This window comes from Bombyx mandarina, chromosome 05, assembly GCF_030267445.1.
Source record: "Bombyx mandarina strain Sakado chromosome 05, ASM3026744v2".
NCBI lineage: Eukaryota > Metazoa > Arthropoda > Insecta > Lepidoptera > Bombycidae > Bombyx > Bombyx mandarina.
This window is the reverse complement of record NC_143212.1, coordinates 7,503,074-7,522,004: the sequence shown is the minus strand read 5'-3', so window position 1 is coordinate 7,522,004 and position 18,931 is coordinate 7,503,074. Positions and strand designations below refer to the sequence as shown.

The 18,931-nt window shown below is 37.6% G+C and overlaps 1 protein-coding gene across 2 annotated transcripts in view; it reads right to left on the bottom strand.

Moving 5' to 3' along the window:
• The window catches only part of DIP-beta (Dpr-interacting protein beta), a 75,263-nt gene that overhangs the window by 41,139 nt on the left and 15,193 nt on the right, over positions 1 to 18,931 (bottom strand). For both annotated transcript variants that reach the window (XM_028173112.2, XM_089727636.1), the window contains exon 2: positions 15,261 to 15,466. In XM_028173112.2, coding sequence (XP_028028913.1) covers positions 15,261 to 15,342 — 82 coding nt within the window. In that variant the 5' untranslated portion in view covers positions 15,343 to 15,466. The remainder of the gene's footprint in view (positions 1 to 15,260; positions 15,467 to 18,931) is intronic.

Below are 18,931 nucleotides of genomic sequence, written 5' to 3'. Positions count from 1 at the left end.
TCCACTAGATATGGATTAAGTAACTACCGGAGACTATAAACAAGTTAATACCACTACTTATACTTGAGACATGTAGTCAAAGTCCCAAATGTATTGTGTAACCATTGTCCAATGCTTCAAATAATAATGGTAACTGCTTGAAGGTAGTATTAGGTAGAATGACGATGCCAATACGTACGGGTTCACTATACGTCCTAGACCAAGTTTTAGAAACTCATAAAATATTTAGGTTACGAGCAGTTAGTTCTACCTGTTGGTTTATCTAAGCCTACGTGGGTTGGAAGTCCCGAAAATGGCCGTGTGTTCCTTTATATACAACGCGATGAACTAGAATAAGATTTTCAACGTGTTTTTAAATGAAATTCAGGACATTTTCTTTTACTGTAATCACTTCACTCTGATGATAGAGATTAGGATAGGACAGAAGGTGTTTCCCGAGCGCTATGACATGTCCTTCTTCAAACGAGGCTTGTCGAGAGTATAAGGCGGTGGGCAGCGGCTTGGCTCTGCCCCTGGCATTGCTGAAGTCCATGGGCGACGGTAACCACTTACCATCATGGGCCGTATGCTCGTCTTCCTGCTAGGGCAATAAGAAAAAAAAACTGTTTGAAATGCTACTTGCTGACAGCGCTGTGGAGCATATATATGTTGTTTTTACTCGTCTACGTATTTGTAGCAATAAATACTATAACATAGGACAAGAGAAAATGAGTATGTCACCTGAACAAAATTAAATATCAAGTGTTCGTTGTCATTGTTTTTTTATTGCATACGTTGATGGACGATCTCACAGTTCACCTGGTATTCAGTAATCACATTGAGACATGAGTTTTAAGTCCCAGCTTTTACAGTACAACGGTTGCCCCTCAAACCGAAACCTATTAATGCTTTATTGTAGAAATAGACATTAAGTTATCTACCCGTGCGGGCTCACAAGACGCACTATCACCAGTATTATTTATATTCCTTTAGTGTGGAAATCATTCGTGAATATATGTTAAGTGCATTTTTCATAAAAAAAAATCGCACCTGCCTGAAGGCTTCGAACACGGAAACCGTCGCATCGCTCGATACGAATGCACCAGGCGTCTTATCGTTTAGGCCACAAGGACTTCAAGCTTTTTAAAAATTTACTATCACTATTATAACGCAATATATTATTGCAATTTTAACGTAGACGAAACCAAAAATTACTCCTTGTATGTTTCATAAACAGTTACCTATTCATTTCAAAGTTTCAAACTCACAATTCAGCAAAGCAAAGACAATAATTCGCGTATAAATGATGAAGAAATTATTTAGCTTAGTCATGCATTGTATTTCCGCTCATTAGGTGTGTATTTATTTAATTTACAACGGCTGGGGAAGGACGATAAGCCGGGAGCGTGCGCGGCCGCGACTCCGTCGACTGAATAACAATGCTAACGGCCTCCTAAAATGCTGGCTCTCGTGGCTCAGGAAAATGAATGAATGAGACCCGCACTGTAAACAAATGTGGTGCAATAAAAAATGCACATCTGATATATTATGTATGCATTCGAAATAATTTTAAATCATATTAATAACGATAAAGAGTGTTTTTTAAAAGAGTAATAAATAAATATTTACTAACAGTCACGCCACCTTAACTGGTCCCGTGATAAGTTCGTAAAGAATTTGTGTTACAGGTACCACATAACGGAAATAAATGTAAGATTTTTATTATACACATACACATATTAAATATACATTCATAACCCTGGAAAAGACATTTATATTTATCATACAAATATCTTCCCTTGGCGGGATTCGAACCCGCGACCCCCTTGTGTAGTGACCGTGGCACTTACCACTACACCAGACGGCCGTTAAAGTGTTAGAGTGCTATCTTTAAAATTATCAAACGATTTTTATTTATCAAAATTCATGATCGAACACAACTTTTTTTATCGGTGATTTTATTGAAAACTACATCAAGTTATTCACTTAGATATTAGGTAGATACATACAGTTGAGGCTTATAAAAGCGCATTAAGAAATAGATTTTAGTGACCGATTTAAGCGATCATTTTAAGGTCATTAAATATTGATTTAAATATATTTTTAAAAATTTATTCTCGTTTTTAGAACATTAGTAACTTTTAACAATTGATTAGTGATTTTAATAGTAATTGTCTACGATTATATTATTCTGTGATTTTAAGTAGGCAACTTGAGATGTATTATAGTAAGCTGAGAAAGTTATTTTATCGACTACCCGCAAAGAGCGAGTTACATCTACGAGAGTTCAGAGTACTAATAAATTAAATATTTTATTCGACGAAACTCCCAACTCTCCATTGTACATGAGCCTTGTCACATTCTAAGATCGAGACTTGTACCTAGAGTGCTAGTAAAATCAGACCATAAACATAATTCAACTGGTCACTGAAGCGTTAAGCTCAATGTAAATTTATTCAAACGGAAACACGTCCGGGAATCACAATTCCCAGTTTCTCCTTTAGTTTTAAATTATGCCAAAACTATGTATAATTTATTGCATTGCTTTATACTATGATAAGATCATATTTGTGGATTACAGGATCATATTCAGATTGCTTAGTCGAAATATATTAATCCGTTAGATTTGCTCGTGAGCACTAAGCAGTACAATTTAAGCTCACTGAGTTTCTCGCCGGATCTCAGTGGGTCGCGTTTCCGATCCGGTGGTAGATTCTGCGAAGCACCGCCCTTGCTAGGGTCAGTGTTAGCAACACTCCGGTTTGAGCCCCGTGAGCTCACCTACACACGTTAGAGTGAAGCTGAAATAGCCTCTCAAGGCTATCCAGCATAGGTAGGAAGGAAAAAAAAACAATTTAGTATTCGAGTGAAACAATCAGGTCGGACTACCTTTGTAATTTCTAAGAGTAAAATAAACTGGTATCATTGAAACCTTTAGGAATGGAAACTGAGAGAAGTAATATTATGTTTTGTCGAATAAAACCGCAAAAAGTTGGTGGAAATAATCGCAGGGAATAATGAAAGGCGTTCTTTGTACGAAACGTAAGAAAGGATGAGTTTTGTGTGAAGTGCTCATGATGGTACAGGAAAGAGGAGCTCTCTACACCCTTGTACATTGATCTGAGTGGGAACGTACGGCTTGTTTCCTACGAACACATCCTTTGAGGCGGTCGGGCCGGCCTTTGAACCGTCTAGCACGGGTGCATTTTGATAACGGTATCGATTCTAATAGTGAATAGTTTTTACTATATTCCAAGTTTGGTGGAGAGTGAATTTTGAATTTCAAATTTCGATTACAGTGAATAGTTTGTAAATGTATGAAACCTTACGTATCTAAATATAACTCTTATCTCGGTCTTGGTATGACCACAAATCGATTTTAACAGCGTAATATTTGGGCGTTTCGGTTTTAAAGCTATGTCATTACTCTAATGCAATTTAAACATCAGATCGGTTATGAGTTAGTCCACTCATCTCTGCTTACAAAAAAGTCATTTTAAAAATGTACTTAAAAAATTTAATTCTAATTTTCATTGAATATTTTTATTAAATCGATTTTTTCAAATCAATTTAGAAAGAGAAACCTCAACTAGCGCAATTCCTGGTTGATAATGAAAAATGCCGTGCATTTTCCATCCACGTCCATTTTAAGTGTTCCAAGCAACTGAGTTCGTTATTAAACTTGAAGAGACAATACAAAGGTTCCGTACGTCTCCTTCAAAGAAAAATGATATTTGATCACATTAATCGAACATTCAAAGTATTTGTCTTTTGGCTCTGACCCGCTCCCGGTTACGAAAGGGAGACTGTTCGAGAATTTCAATTTAGGAGAAGAATGTGTCGACATAACGTGTGTGGCCCGAGATATTTTGATAGGACATGTTCGCCGTGAATAAATTTCTTTCCACATATTAAAAGTTTTAAGTGGTTTTATTTATTGCCTGCGCGCTGAAATTTTCGTAAACCTCATATTTAATGTTCACTGGACAAATGCGTGTCGTAAAGGAAATCGAAGGGACCTGGTCAGGTTGTCTTGACCTGGACGTTATAGTACAAAAATGAGTCCTCTTTTGTTATTTTAACCAGCAAAATAACTGAAAAGAAATTGTTTTATGTTCTAATTTTTGGAACGAAGTTCCTTATGGGACGTTGCGGAGGAGTACCGTAACCGGGAAAAAACGTCCGTAACGTAAGATTTTTATTATTTATGTATAGGCTTAGTTTGATGGCTATACAGTGCTAATGTATAGTCTCCGTTATGATGGTTATTATTATTATTCACATAAATAGCTGTTTCTTTGTATATTATTTAATATATATTTTTTATAAATCATTGTGAATAAAATAAAGTTGATAACTTTGTAAAGTAGTTTTTTATTTTATTTTTATTAATAAAAAAATCATAATAAAAAATGTATACCCGAATAATTATTTTCTTTATACCTCGAATAGAACTTAAAATTAACATTTTTATAATACGGAACTTCGTTCCTATCCGGTGTCCTACGACACCACACATCTTTTTTATTTCACCTACTACTTTACTCGTGAAGAAGTTCCATGTGAATTGTTTCGTTATTCTATTTACATTTTAGTGCCAGCCCTTGACGTTTTTTCGCACTTCCGATAAGTTATGGATAAGATATGATTAAGATATGGTTTTTATGCTTCAACTTACGAAATTTCATCTGAATAGTTACATACGGATAGAAATAATCACGGAATTGTAATTTTTTTATATATGGAACCCTAAACATGTGAAAAATTCACGTAAATCTTTTGTAAATCCGATTGTAGTATGTCTGTTTCATCATGCCTTTTGCAGCTTTAGCGGTCAGAAAAATAAAGGGTCCATACAATGCAAAGCGGTCACAATCATAGATGACGGCGAGTGTTAGGGAAAATCTCTATATGTATATAAAAATGAATTGCTGTTCGTTATTCTCGCTAAAACTTGAGAACGGCTGAACCGATTTGGCTAATTTTAGTCTTGAATTATTTGTGGAAGTCCAGAGAAGGTTTAAAAGGTCGATAAATATGAAAATGTTCGGAATTAAATAAAAATAATAATTTTGTTTTTCCTTTGATGTGTCCCCCGTCGGTCTTTTATTTATCGATTGAGGCACTACGAAGTCTGCCGGGCTAGCTAGTTAGAAATAAAAGTTCAATTCGATTAAAAAATTGTAAAGTGTATGTTTCGATGGTGTAGTTTTCTCGCTTTAGTAAAATCGATTTACATTTCCGATTTTAAGGAAAAACTTTAAAAAAAATGATGATACGGGAAACAGGGGTAATTCTATTTTCATAAACCATATCAAATTCATTACGACAATAAACCCCCAAATGTATTTACGAGGGATCACGTCATGAATAAATTTCGTCAACGGAAAGTTTGATGCGTAAAATAGCTGCCGCAACTTAGACAAAGCTTCGTAAGCCGAGTATTTTCCCGAGCTGTACTTTCTTGTACTTAATTACGGGAACTTGATTTTTCGAGTTCGCGGGAGTTTGTTCTTTGACATGATTTATTAGCAACGGGCAGATGAGCTTCTGGCTCACTTATTATTAAGCCTTTACTGGAGCTCATATATATATCACCATACGTATGTTACTACTCACCTTGAAATATACAGTTGTTTGTTAGTTTAAAGTGCCCAAATGGGAAAAAGGGCTTCAACAGTCTTTCGTCATCACGTTCTGTCTTGGGTTACGGTCACGCATTTTACTTCAGGCTAGGTTAGTCTCTAATCTAGGCTCTAGTCTGGGCTATACCGCCATATGAGCTTTGGAAGGCCTACTTTGCGCTTGCCCTGGATGGTCATAACCAAGACTTATCTCATGGCCGACCCATGACCATTTTTGACGCACAGTATGCTTGTCAATTGCCATTTTCCGACACGCCTCCCACAGTCGTTTTTAGAGTTCTTCTCAGGCCAGAAAATACCATGCATAGAGTACTATCCTTCAAACTATAATAGTATTCATGATTGTTCGCGGAGAGAATATAGGGATGCGTTATCCGTGCGGGCTTACAGCATGTCATAGAAAAAATTATGATAGTTTAATCAAAACTAGGTCTATAATTTTATCGTGTGTTAATTGTATGTGTATATTTGATGTTCCGAAAACTATAGCTTACTTGGTTAGGGATTATTAGGTGGAAACAGAATTAGATATTTGTGATAAATTTATAAATTGAACTCGTTTTGACTTCTTTAATTCTTTTTGTGAGTGTGGTAGGTAATAGTAGGTATGTTATGTCGCAAAGATTGGTAACACTTTCCTAGTCCTGTCGCGAAATAGTCCCGCGTTCTAGTCGTAGCATAGCCACGACATGCATCTCATCCATGTTTCTATTTTCCGATTACCGTCTAGCGATACAAAGTCGTAAACTCGCCAGCCTATCAAGGCTCGTAAAAAGCCGCAAACTTCGATATAGATCTCTATGAGTCCTAACATTAGTTCATAATCTATCTCAAAATTCAAACAGTAATGCATGATTGCATTAAGGCAAATATATAAATGACGTCGGTGCCGACCCGCTTGGCCTCATAGACGAGTGCTTAAGATACGAATTTTACGAGGGCACAAGAGCAAACAGTTAATAAAATCACTGACGCCCCCTTAAGTTTTCGATACGAGAGCCCGCGCCGTAACGCAACAATTTTACATCGCATAAATTTTCGTAACATATTACATTTAGTGGCATTATAAAAAATGGAAGACGCCAAAAATAAAATGAACGTAGTAAAACACTAAGAGATACAGATGAAAGTTTCGTTTTAATAAATAAACACGGCTTATTGTGGAGGGTGGCGCGGAGTAGATAAAACCCTTATGGGCGTTTGGCCGACAAGTGACGACGGTCACGTTTTTAATTACCCGCGTCTCATCCGTAACGCGTCGCAGGGGAGTTTGTATAGAAATGTGTGACCGATCTTAGTGTATGGAGTTTCACTTGAAAATCCCGCCCGGTCAAGAAGTAAACGTAAGGGTAATTACGCGACTGCGCATCACTAGTTGATTGCGAATGTACGATGTACATCATACTACATTACATAAATGGGTAATAATAATACCGGTCATCGTTCTCGTCGAATCTGTCTCTTGCGACGAAATGCTCGGCGAGTAAATTAACCCACAGACACAGCCCACTGAGTTTCTCGCCGGATCTTCTCAGCGGGTCGCGTTTCCGATCCGGTGGTAGATTCTGCGAAGCCGGCTCTTGCTAGGGTTCGTGTTAGCAATATTGTCAGTTTGAGCCCCGTGAGCTCACCTACTAACTAGTTAAGGTTACGCTAATATGGTCTCTCTAGACCATCAGCTTAGGTAGGAAAAAAAAAGAAGAAAGGCAATAATATTTATATGGATCTAAAGTGCGTTTTCGTGATTTATTTTGTTATATTATTTAAAGGCTTTGTCTGAATTGAAAAACTTTAGGAACTATTTAATAGTAAAATGTTAATATTATATTAATATGTATTTCAATACATTATCTCATTCTGGGGCGTATCAAATGTCTTTGTTGGCATAGTGATTGCTGACTCTGAAAATGTATTTTGTTGGGGTCTAGGTTCGATTCTTAGTTGGAAGCTATTTTGGTTAAAGGTATTATATTTGTAGCCAATGCATTTTTGTATCTTTCCTACATCTCAGGAGAGAATTCAAAGCAATTAAATTGATTAAGAAATCAATCAATGACAATGAAATGAATGAATGAAAATAATTGTACGTTAGTATTGCACTTTTAAAGTATTAAATACTTATAAAAATAACTGAATATAACATATAAAAAAAGAAAATGATCCATAGATGAGGGATTAAAATCATGATTATTATTTTACCCATGACACAATAATTTTTGATGCAAATACTTGTTGGCATTCAAAGCACAACGATATCTTCATTTTTTTAATATTTACGTCATTCTTCGTTTACGTAATCTATGGATTACAAATTGTCACAATGGAATACAATCATTGGAATTTATATAATACGTAGTAAGCGACAATTATCATTATAATTCAAATGACAAGAAATTTTCAAAAATTAACTTCTCAATTTTACTCACGCTATGTTTTCGATAGAAGTATTTCAAATGATTGTTAGATCTAAAATCATTAAAACAAAAAAAAGACATAGCATTCACAGTTTCACATATTCGTGAACAAACGAAATTCACATATATGAAGTGGCAGTAATATCTCACGTCGACAGCACTGACAATCTTGACGCGCCACCAAGTCAAGAGGGCAATAAATAAAATCGTTCCCCTTCCTCCCAATTTTACATAAAAAAAACGCGCCTCATCCGCAATCTGCATGTTTATGAGGGAATATTCTATAAACAAGTCGAAAGCCAGTCCAACAGTGTATGCCGGGGACAGCAATACAGTGAATTGCATGCAAATAAGATAACGGCAATAAATATAAGCATTTGTTTCTCGAGGCTTTGTTCTTCAACGTTTCCTTATTGCTACGTTACTTTATGGGGTTTTTGACCTTTGTTTTAAGTGTATTTTTGTGGGGCGATTGTGTTTTAGACTTTCTCGGATAGTGTTTTCATTTCAATGATTTTATCGAGTACCTAGTAAGCGTGAATAAAATGTGTGCGATTCGTGATCTGCTCTGACGCTTATTTTACAGAGCCATGACAACGCCAAACTTACGTTACCAGGACAATGGAAAATTATTTGAAATGTCGGAAAATTAATATGATATGAATAGTTTAGGCGTAATTTTACACGTGTCTATGTATATGATTTGGCTTACTTATATGTATTTAGAACACACTGACTGGTTGTTTTCAGAATGATATTCGAAATACGAAAAAAGTATAGCAAGAGAATTTATTAATAATGTTTGTGAAGAAGCTTCGATCAACAATGTTACTATTGTTGATCGAAGTGAAGAATATATTTGAATAATAGAAGGAAAAGAAAACTATGTTGAATTAGATTGGCCAGGAAAAACCTAAAATAAATTCTAAGGTATCAGGTAGTCCGTTCCTGATATAATCAGATGATCTGACACACAGAGTTCGAGACGTAACACAATCCATTTAATAAGCTACGCTGATTTTGTTAAGATATAAAAATGTTTCTCGATAAAATAAATATCTCGTATATTAGAAAATAAATAAACAAAAATTATGGTCAAGAGCGTGATATTAAAGCTATTTCGTGCTTGTCAGTAAATCACAAGGGAAGGATTATACATCGGCGGTGTCCAAACAAAACGGCTCATTGACTTCCTGATTAATTACTATGAGGACCGTGGTGACATTACGATACAGAGCATCATTTGCAAAAAATAAAACCTCATTTAATGTATTGCTACAAAACTCGTTAAGAAAAATAGACTATAGCGGTCTACATTGAGAAACTTGGAGTGATCTTTATGATAAAACTTAATTCGATTTAGGTGTAGCATATCTAATATGAGTGAGAGAGTTAACTAGAATATGAAATATGAATAGCGGGAAAGCCACTCTCTTTGCGATAACACGTAGTGATAATCCCGTGTTGCCTACGCGAGTATGTCGTGTTTCACATAAGTAGGGATTTCGCAAAAAGGTAGTAATAAGGTATGCATGCCCTCTTTCCTTTGTCGGCCACTCGCTCGCAACGTGACGTGAATCAACGCAAGAAATTCGCTAACCCTATGCGAAGAATCCGGGAGGTGAAATGTAGACGACACAATTCGTGAAAGTGTTTATTCATTCATACGTTTCAAGTGTGAGCTTTTCGAAAGCACGTTGTCGATAGTGGAGGGCACTTAGCTTGAATCCAAATATATTTTGGATCATGAAGAGAACCTGTTTGGTAAGTGATACGAGTTCAGCCTATCCTCATTTATTATAGAAACTCAAATTTGTATGATAGTATAAAGGTGGGTGAATACAGGCAGGGTCGAATGGGTACATCATTGTGCGGGCGAACCGCGGCCGCGATTACAATGCTTTCGCTGTGACATTTTCGCTAATGGTTCCAGGGTAGGCATAATAAAACGACAATACGACGGAAGATAAGGTGGCAACTGAAAATTTTACAACGAGATTAATTCAATTCCGCTTGCAGTGTCTAGATACGAGCTAGCACCGGGACCTTTGTATTTAAAAAGCTCGCGAAGAGCACTCAAATAAAAATTAATGTTTTCTTTGTGAATTAAGTTTTTGTGTTATATATATTTTTTATTAACTTTTAAATCTGCTAAAGAATTTAGGAATCAATTTATTTGGAATCTAATATGAAATTACAAGTATGAAGATTAAAATAATCGAGATATTTTTTGCGCGCATTTTCGTAACGTGAGCTACTCTGTTTTGATCCTCGTATCCTGTATTTCAATGAGAATTCCATTGCTTTGACTCCTGAAAGGGTTATCCACGCTACTCTAACCCGGCTCTCATTTTTTTATCGTTGCTGAATGAATTGCTTTGAAAGATAACTACGAATGTCCGTTTGTGGAATGGGTTTGTTTCAACATTCAGATAAAACTTGAGCCCGCTCGGATGTATAGTACCAAAACTGTCCAGGTAGGGTGATTGTGGTACTTGCTAAGCAGACATATGTTTGGGTGTAAAGAAATAGTCATAAAGAAACAATTGAGGTTTCGTGATAATTGAGGTGGCAATAGTGTTGTCATGGTTATTGGTTACATTGGTTTCCGAGTGTTTACCCAATACAATAGGACTTGTTCAACTGTCATTACAACATAATATATAGCATAAATAATGGTAGATATTAGTAATCGTTCACCCTTACTAGTCCTTATGGAATTACTAATTAAATTCAATTAAGTAATAGCGTATTTGGTAGTAAATGTGTAATAATGTAAGGTTTTCATGTAATGTTATACTTATAGACTATAGGTTTTTTTTTTTTCGTATACATCGAATCGCTTTTTTTATCATTGCATGCAGTCGGTACCTGTAATTGTGTTAGCATTTAGTGTGAAATCTATGTTTAAGTTATTTGTAATTTTCTGTACTGATCTATAACATGTTGGTACCCAATAAATAAAATAAAATACTAAATCAGCTATTGCATATCTGCAGCTCCAAGGTTATGAGTGCATGTAGGGACTCTGATAACCGTACTCGTCAAACTCGTCGAAGAGTTCGACCTGAAACCTAACCTACAACCTGACGTTTCCGTGGTAGACGCATTTGCGGAGCGGCTGTCTTTGAGTTGTTAGGGCTTCTTTGGAGACGTTCGGACATCTGTTAGAGCCAATCCAACCCCTAATGTCTGAATCCTTCCGTCCAAAAAAAAGGAATAGACCTAATTCTAAAACGACGCAACTACATTCTTATGTGGTCAGTTGAAGTACATTACGGCTATTAATAAATCAGCTCGGGTGATTCAGGGAATTTAAAGTAGTCTGAAATAGTTTGTTGTCGTGAAAAGCTGTTTACGCAAACGCTATGAAAGCTTGCACTTTGTGAAATGAGAGTACGAAACAAAACCACCCCTGGACACAGACCGCGCGAATGTCGTAAATGTACGGCGAAGCGTTAAGGCACTGTCACATACAACTTCGTCAAAATTTAATCTCTCACGAATATCCGACTAAATATTTTAATCTCAATAAATTGATGTAGTTGGTATGTAAAGTGCGCAAGGCTGGAAAGGCAATACGTCTGGCGCAGCGTAATTACGGGCAGAGTTTTGCTGCGGGTCGATTTTGCAGTAGCTTTTTTATTTAATTGCTTAGATGGGTGGACGAGCTCACAGCCCACCTGATGTTAAGTGGTTACTGGAGCCCATAGACATCTACAACGTAAATGCGCTACCCACCTTGAGATATAAGTTCTAAGGTCTCAGTATAGTTACTACGGCTGCCCCACCTTTCAAACCGAAACGCATTACTGCTTCACGGCAGAAATAGGCAAAGCAGTGGTACCTACCCGTCCGGACTCACAAGAGGTCCTACCATCAGTAGATAGCTACATTTAGAATATGATGCATGTGTTTAAGAGCAGTTTAAGAATATCTGAAAGGTTATCCCAATAATTCAAACCATCTGAATGTTACGCAGCAGAAATAGGCTGGGTGGTGGTACTTACCCGAAGTCTACATTACTACCCAACACTTACTACCCAGAAAGACGCAAGTTAAATTTTTCCGAGTTTGATTTTTACTATAACATCTTATTTCATCGTGGAATTCAATTTTGGATACGTGCTAAGTACCTACGTATTTTATTAGTAAAATTGCGGGATTTGAGCGTCGACATAGCCGCCTCGCTCTATCTAAACAAACCGGGCGTTTTGCTCGTTAGGTTACGACCACTTTTGATTGAACTTGAACTATTGATATTATGATATGTACTTATTGATTAACTATGATACAATCGACACATATTTATGCAACACGTTGCATGTCGGACAGGGTAGGGGATTATTACGCACCTTATAAAATTTGGACACGACTGTCAGAAATAAGGAATCCGAGTTGAAGAGGGGCTATGATAGGTAGATAGGCTCAAGGCAGCGATTCTATATGTTCTAGAATCCATTAACACCACAAATTGCATATCAGTACTAGCCCTGAGATACACATATGTAATTAATAGTGATCTGATGACGTAGTGGTATTGGTATTGCCCTTAGCCTCTATACTGAGGATCGTGGGTTCGATTCCCCTTCCAAAATTCCTGTGATGAACAGGTTAGTTAACTTAATTTTCTTTACATATTATCTGGGTATGTATTATATATTATATGGTATATACATATTATGTTTAAACTATACATTTAAGTATAATCAATCTGTGGTTCCTATAGTATGGCGAATCCTATTTCGAACCTAGATGCCCGTGTGCTTAGTTTCCTTTTTTATTTATTTATTTTGTAAGTTTCAAATGCATTGCAATAAAAATTGTACTTAAAGCAACTCATATTTTTCTGCGTTTTGTTTTTGTATTAAAAGGATTAAAAGTTTTGTATGTATTGAAGTATTATTATTTATATTATACTTTATAAAATTATAGTATTATATAACATGCTTATTTGTGTAATAAGTTATTTGTGAGATTGAGAATATCAATCGAAGTAAACCTCTTAGGTAAATCACCTAAGGTTGTATAACTTTAATCTAGTCCATCTCCATTAATAGGACAGCTCCTTTACCATTCAATGTTGAGTCTAATTTTGATGAGAACCCACACAGTATCCTACACAAACAGATATTTTACATTTATTTGATAAAATTTCATTACAAATTAAACAATAATATGTATTAACAAATTAATGATATAATTAATCATAATATTATGCTAATTAGTTTGAACCAAACCGTAATGAGGTTTCCATTAAAGGTTTCATAAATACACCTAATTATACAAGATTCGGAGAATTCTCATTTTGGTGTTTAACTAAAGAGTTACGTGAACTTTTCTCGTTAAAGGTTCGTTTAGAAATTCTATCGTAAAGATAAAAAAATATATTTGACGGCTGCTCCGAACAGACGCTCAAATTTGATCGATTTTACACTAAGAATTCCGTATTCAAATTAGGTGCGGTAATTTAAACGCGATTTAAAAGTACACGAACTTTATGACCTTGACCATAACCAGAGCTTCAAGTTTGATAACCGAACAGATTTTTTTTTTAAGATTTTTTTTTATTGCTTAGATGGGTGGACGAGCTCACAGCCCACCTGGTGTTAAGTGGATACTGGAGCTCATAGACATCCACAACGTAAATGCACCACCCACCTTGAGGTATAAGTTCTAAGGGTCAACTATAGTTACAACGGCTGCCCCACCCCCATCAAACCGAAACGCATTACTGCTTCACGCTAGAAATAGGCAGGGTGGTGGTACCCACCCGCTCGGACTCACAAGAGGTCCTACCAGTAAAACATATACCTAGTCAGGTCATAAATTCTGTCACATGTTTAATGTAAAATAATTGAAACAAGTTTATTCATTATGGAACCATTCATTTACCAAAATGAACTTAACAAAACATATATTCTTATGACACTAAAGTTTATTCAAAATGACCTCCGTGATTTTGAATACAGGCCTTCAATCTGCGCGGCCAGTCGTCTATCGCAGCACGAACGAGGTCCATGTCAATATCGGCGGCTGCCTTAATCAAGGATGTCTTGAGTGACTCCAAATTGGGATGAGGCTTTGAGCACGTCTTTTCCTCCAAGTGTTGCCATATCTTGTAATCTAACGGATTCAAATCTGGACTAGAGGAGGGCCAGTCTTCGTGCCGGATGAAGTCGATTTCACGCGCCGCCAGCCAGTCTTGTGTGCTCTTCGCTCTATGAGCTGGCGCCGAATCTTGTTGGAATACCCAGTGCCTGTTATTGAACATGGTATGAGAAACAGGTTGCACAAGGTTCGTCAGGACTGTATTTTGATACACAACTGCATTCGTTTTTACACCTTTCTCACAAAAATGTACCTCTGTTAAGCCCCAATAAGAAACTCCCAACCATACCATGAGCGAGGATGGAAAATGACCTCCTTGGACACGCAGAATACGGTTGCTCGCTTCTTCACTACTGTGTGCGTACACCTTATCATTTTGTTTGTTGTAGCTCTCTTCTACGGTAAAATTTTTTTCATCCGAAAAAAGAATTTCCCGATTTTTTTTTCCCGCGTACCGCTCCAACAAATCGCGGCATCTCTTCGGTCTCAGGTCCATTAGACGAGCATTCAAACGATGTCCTGTTTTTCTTCGATATGCCCGAAGCCCTAAGTCTTCATTTAACACCCTTTTCACCGTGGTTCTGCTTAACCTCATCTGAAGGGCCAACAGTTTCTGCTTACGTTTGGGATTTCTTTGAATTCGCGCCTTCACAGCTTTTATCACTGCTGGAGTCCTAACAGACCGAGGGCGACCACTTCTTGACCTGTCATCTACACTAGAGTCTTCATTGTATCGTTTGATGGTACGATAAACGAATCTTTTGGTTATATTCAAATTTTTCAGTATGTTAAAAATTTGAATTGGCGCGTAACCGCAACGATGCAACGCAATAACTGCAACACGGTCTTCTTTAAACGTCCACTCCATATTTAAAAATGAGTAAAATTCTAAAAGTATACATTTTTATTTTCATGAACAATTCGAAATTCGAATTCAATAAACTTTTTTGTGGCCAGCATTCTAAAAGAAAAGTTTTTACTGTGTGACAATACTTATGACCTGACTAGGTAATTTCAATTAATTGTTCAATTAATAGTAGTCGATTTTCGACTACTGGGAGTCTACTTACTTATAATAAATACTTCTAATAATGTACTTCTAAATACTTACCTACAAAGTTGACATGTAGGATTGCCAAGATTAAAAGGCGCGCGAGTGGTCCACCACCCATCGCCTGCGCACCTGCAGCCATTTTGTTTCAACGCAGTATCCAGTGTTGCCACCTGCTACTTCTTTTTCCTGTCCACACGAAACCCTTGCTCCTCATCGTGTTGAATAATCCACCAGAATCCTCTATTTCATAAGCGGCGAAGTCTCTGAAAAAAAAACCCAAAGAAAATTAGGTTTTTGTTTTAACTACCGCAATGGTTTAAAGTTCTTATTCATAAATTTCGGTTATCCCAAAAACTATTTCGAAATATTGCAAACTAGCGACCCGCCCTCGCTTCGCTTCGGAAACATTAAAACACACATGAAACCAAAAAAATAAAATATTTTTTTTTTTTTTAATGTAGCCTATGTTCACCAGGGACAATGTCGGCTTCTAATGGAAAAAGAATTTTTCAAATCGGTCCAGTAGTTTCGGAGCCTATTCGAAACAAACAAACAAACAAATCTTTCCTCTTTATAATATTATTATATATTATATATTATATTATATTATATTGCAAATGTAATATGCGTACAAGCACACCACAGCTACAATAGCTAAAAACGTTTACCGGAAGACCACGTCCATTTTTTTGGAACAACGTCTCAGTGAAACAGCCTATTCATTCTTGCGTAGGATGGGCAGCAGCGACGCAAGTTAAGTGCGTGGGTTTCAGTATGTGCCTGCGCTGTTTGAGTAACGTAGGTGACACTTCCCAGTGCTATGCGTGCTGGTGACGTCATCAAGCTAAGAATACGCATACAATGACATGTCAGTACGTCTTTTTTTTATTGCTTAGATGGGTGATCGAGCTCACAGCCCACCTGGTGTTAAGTGATACTGGAGCCCATAAACATCTATAACGTAAATGCGCCACCCACCTTGAGATATAAGTTCTAAAATCTCAAGTATAGTTACAACACCCTTCAAACCGAAACGCATTACTGCTTCACGGCAGAAATAGGCAGGGTGGTGGTAACCTACCCGCGCGGACTCACAAGTAATTACGCAAATTATAATTTTGCGGGTTTGATTTTTATTACACGATGTTATTCCTTCACCGTGGAAGTCAATCGTGAACATTTGTTGAGTACGTATTTCATTAGAAAAATTGGTACCCGCCTGAGATTCGAACACCGGTGCATCGCTCAACACAAATGCACCGAACGTCTTATCCTTTAGGCCACGACGACTTCAAAGTAGTCTCCGCAGTAGTTTAATAAAACTATATTTTCTTTAAAGCGTAATAAAGTACTTTTGCGTAGCATAGCCGTGTGCACTATTGGAATAATATCCGATGCTTAAAATGTAAGAAAACGAAACGCAGTTAGATTCCTTTTATTATATACAGACGTAAACAAGTTGTTCAGATATTAAATAATATGTAAAATGCTAATATTTAAAAAAAAGTAAACAAAATACCTCACGCCGACGCACATAAATTTCGGTATTATAGCCGTCGCGCTGTACACAAAGGTGTTGAAATATTTTCGCATTTTTATTCATAACATTCAGAATGCAGCGCGCCACAGGAATAGTCGAACGCTATCTTAAATATGAGAGAGTTAGGGTCAGCTACGTGTGCTATGTTTTAAAGAGACTGAGATAAACTTGGGTATATAAATATTGTTGAAACATAATATAGACAACCTGTATACGCAACAACAAATATAAGACAAATATGACTGCAGTCAATTGTATTTATTGACTATCAATTATTGAACCGCTCAATTAGATATCTGTGTGATCACAAGCGATCGTGATCCGGCTAAACGACCTTCGTAAAAACAGCGCTGTAAGCCTAAAGTTATTAACTACTAATCAGAAAATGAACATAAAATACGATACAGACCGTCCAGTTCTATGTTAGTAAATAATCTAATCATTTGGGAATAGTACACTCGCTTATATGAAGACTACTCTATGATATTTTCTGTACCCCTGACAGAATGTATACGAATAACGTTCATTTCAATTCAAATAACATTCATAGCGCTCGTTTGAGTGATTAAAACCTAAAAGTATGAGAAACAGATAAAATAATTTTTGCATTTATAATCGAAGTATGCATCAAATTGAAAATACTGCGCGTCAATGTACTAAAAAATTTCGATGATAACACTTTGAAGTATAATGTGAAAATGTCGAATGTCTTACTGGTGGTAGGACCTCTTGTGAGTCTATGCGGGTAGGTTTTTTTTTTTTTTTTTTTTCCTACCTAAGCTGAGTGCCTTGAGAGGCTATATCAGCGTAACCCTAACTTTTGTAGGTGAGCTCACGGGGCTCAAACCTGATGACGTTGCTAACACGAACCCTAGCAAGAGTCGTGCTTTGCAGAATCTACCACCGGATCGGAAACGCGACCCACTGAGAAGATCCGGCGAGAAACTCAGTGGGCTGTGTCTGAGAGTTAATTTACTCGTCGAGCCCTTCGTCGCAAGCGACGGGTTCGACGAGAACGGTGACCGGTGCTTGAAGTACCTAGAAGCACCGTTAGTGGATCGGGAGGATCCGAGATGACGTTTTTTGGGCGACGTCGACTGCTTTCCATTCTGTCCGCAGGATCGGGAATGTAGTTACCGGCGGCCACGATGAGAGGGTTCTCGTGTCGTGCCGCTTTATCGAAGTGGCGCATGGACGCCGACTGCAGATACTTACTGATGGACTCTAAGTCCAGGTCGTCATGGAGGTCGACATTCCTGACGAACCACGGGGCTCCGACGGCTATCCTGCAAAAACGGGATTGAATGACTTGGAATGATTTCAAGTGTATGCGGGCCGCGTGAGCGAACACTACACTTGCATAGGTCATGACGGGGCGTATGCAAGTTTTGTAGAGTGTCACCTTATTTCTAAGGGACATTTTACTTCGCCTACATATCATCGGGTAGAGACGTCCTAGAATGAAGGCGGCACGATCGCGTACCGTCTTGATGTGGGGGCGGAATGTCATCCTACTGTCGAGGGTGACGCCTAAATATTTGACCTTCGGGGCCCACGGTATGGGCTGGTCGAACATCGTGATTGGGCGAACGGCGGGGGCGGAGGTGTTGACGCGCCTAGTCGGGAGGGGGATGCTCAGCGTGGTGTTCGGAGGGCGACCCCTTTTGAAGAGCACCGCTGTGCTTTTCGTGGGGTTGATGTCGATGCGCCACTTCCGGAACCACTGTCCCATGGTGGTGGCTGCGGTTGCGGGTAGGTACCACCACCCTGCCTATTTCTGCCGTGAAGCAGTAATGCGTTTCGGTTTGAAAGGTGGGGCAGCCGTTGTAACTGTACTTGAGACCTTAGAACTTATATTTCAAGGTGGGTGGCGTATTTACGTCGTAGATGTCTATGGGCTCCAGTAACCACTTAGCACCAGGTGGGCTATGAGCTCGTCCACCCATCTAAGCAACGAAAAAAAATTGTATTGTATTCCGATTTGCACTGGCGAACTTGCAATAACGATGGATATTAGTATCAATGGACAGGATTCTTTTGGGAAGGTAATATAGGAAGTATCGTGAATTCGTGCAACTATGAATGAGTTGTGTTGTAGTAGTAGCTAGAGGGCACTGAGGTCACTTCACTTAATGCAAATATTACGTGGATATCTACATATTATACAGATTATTTACATAGATCCTTC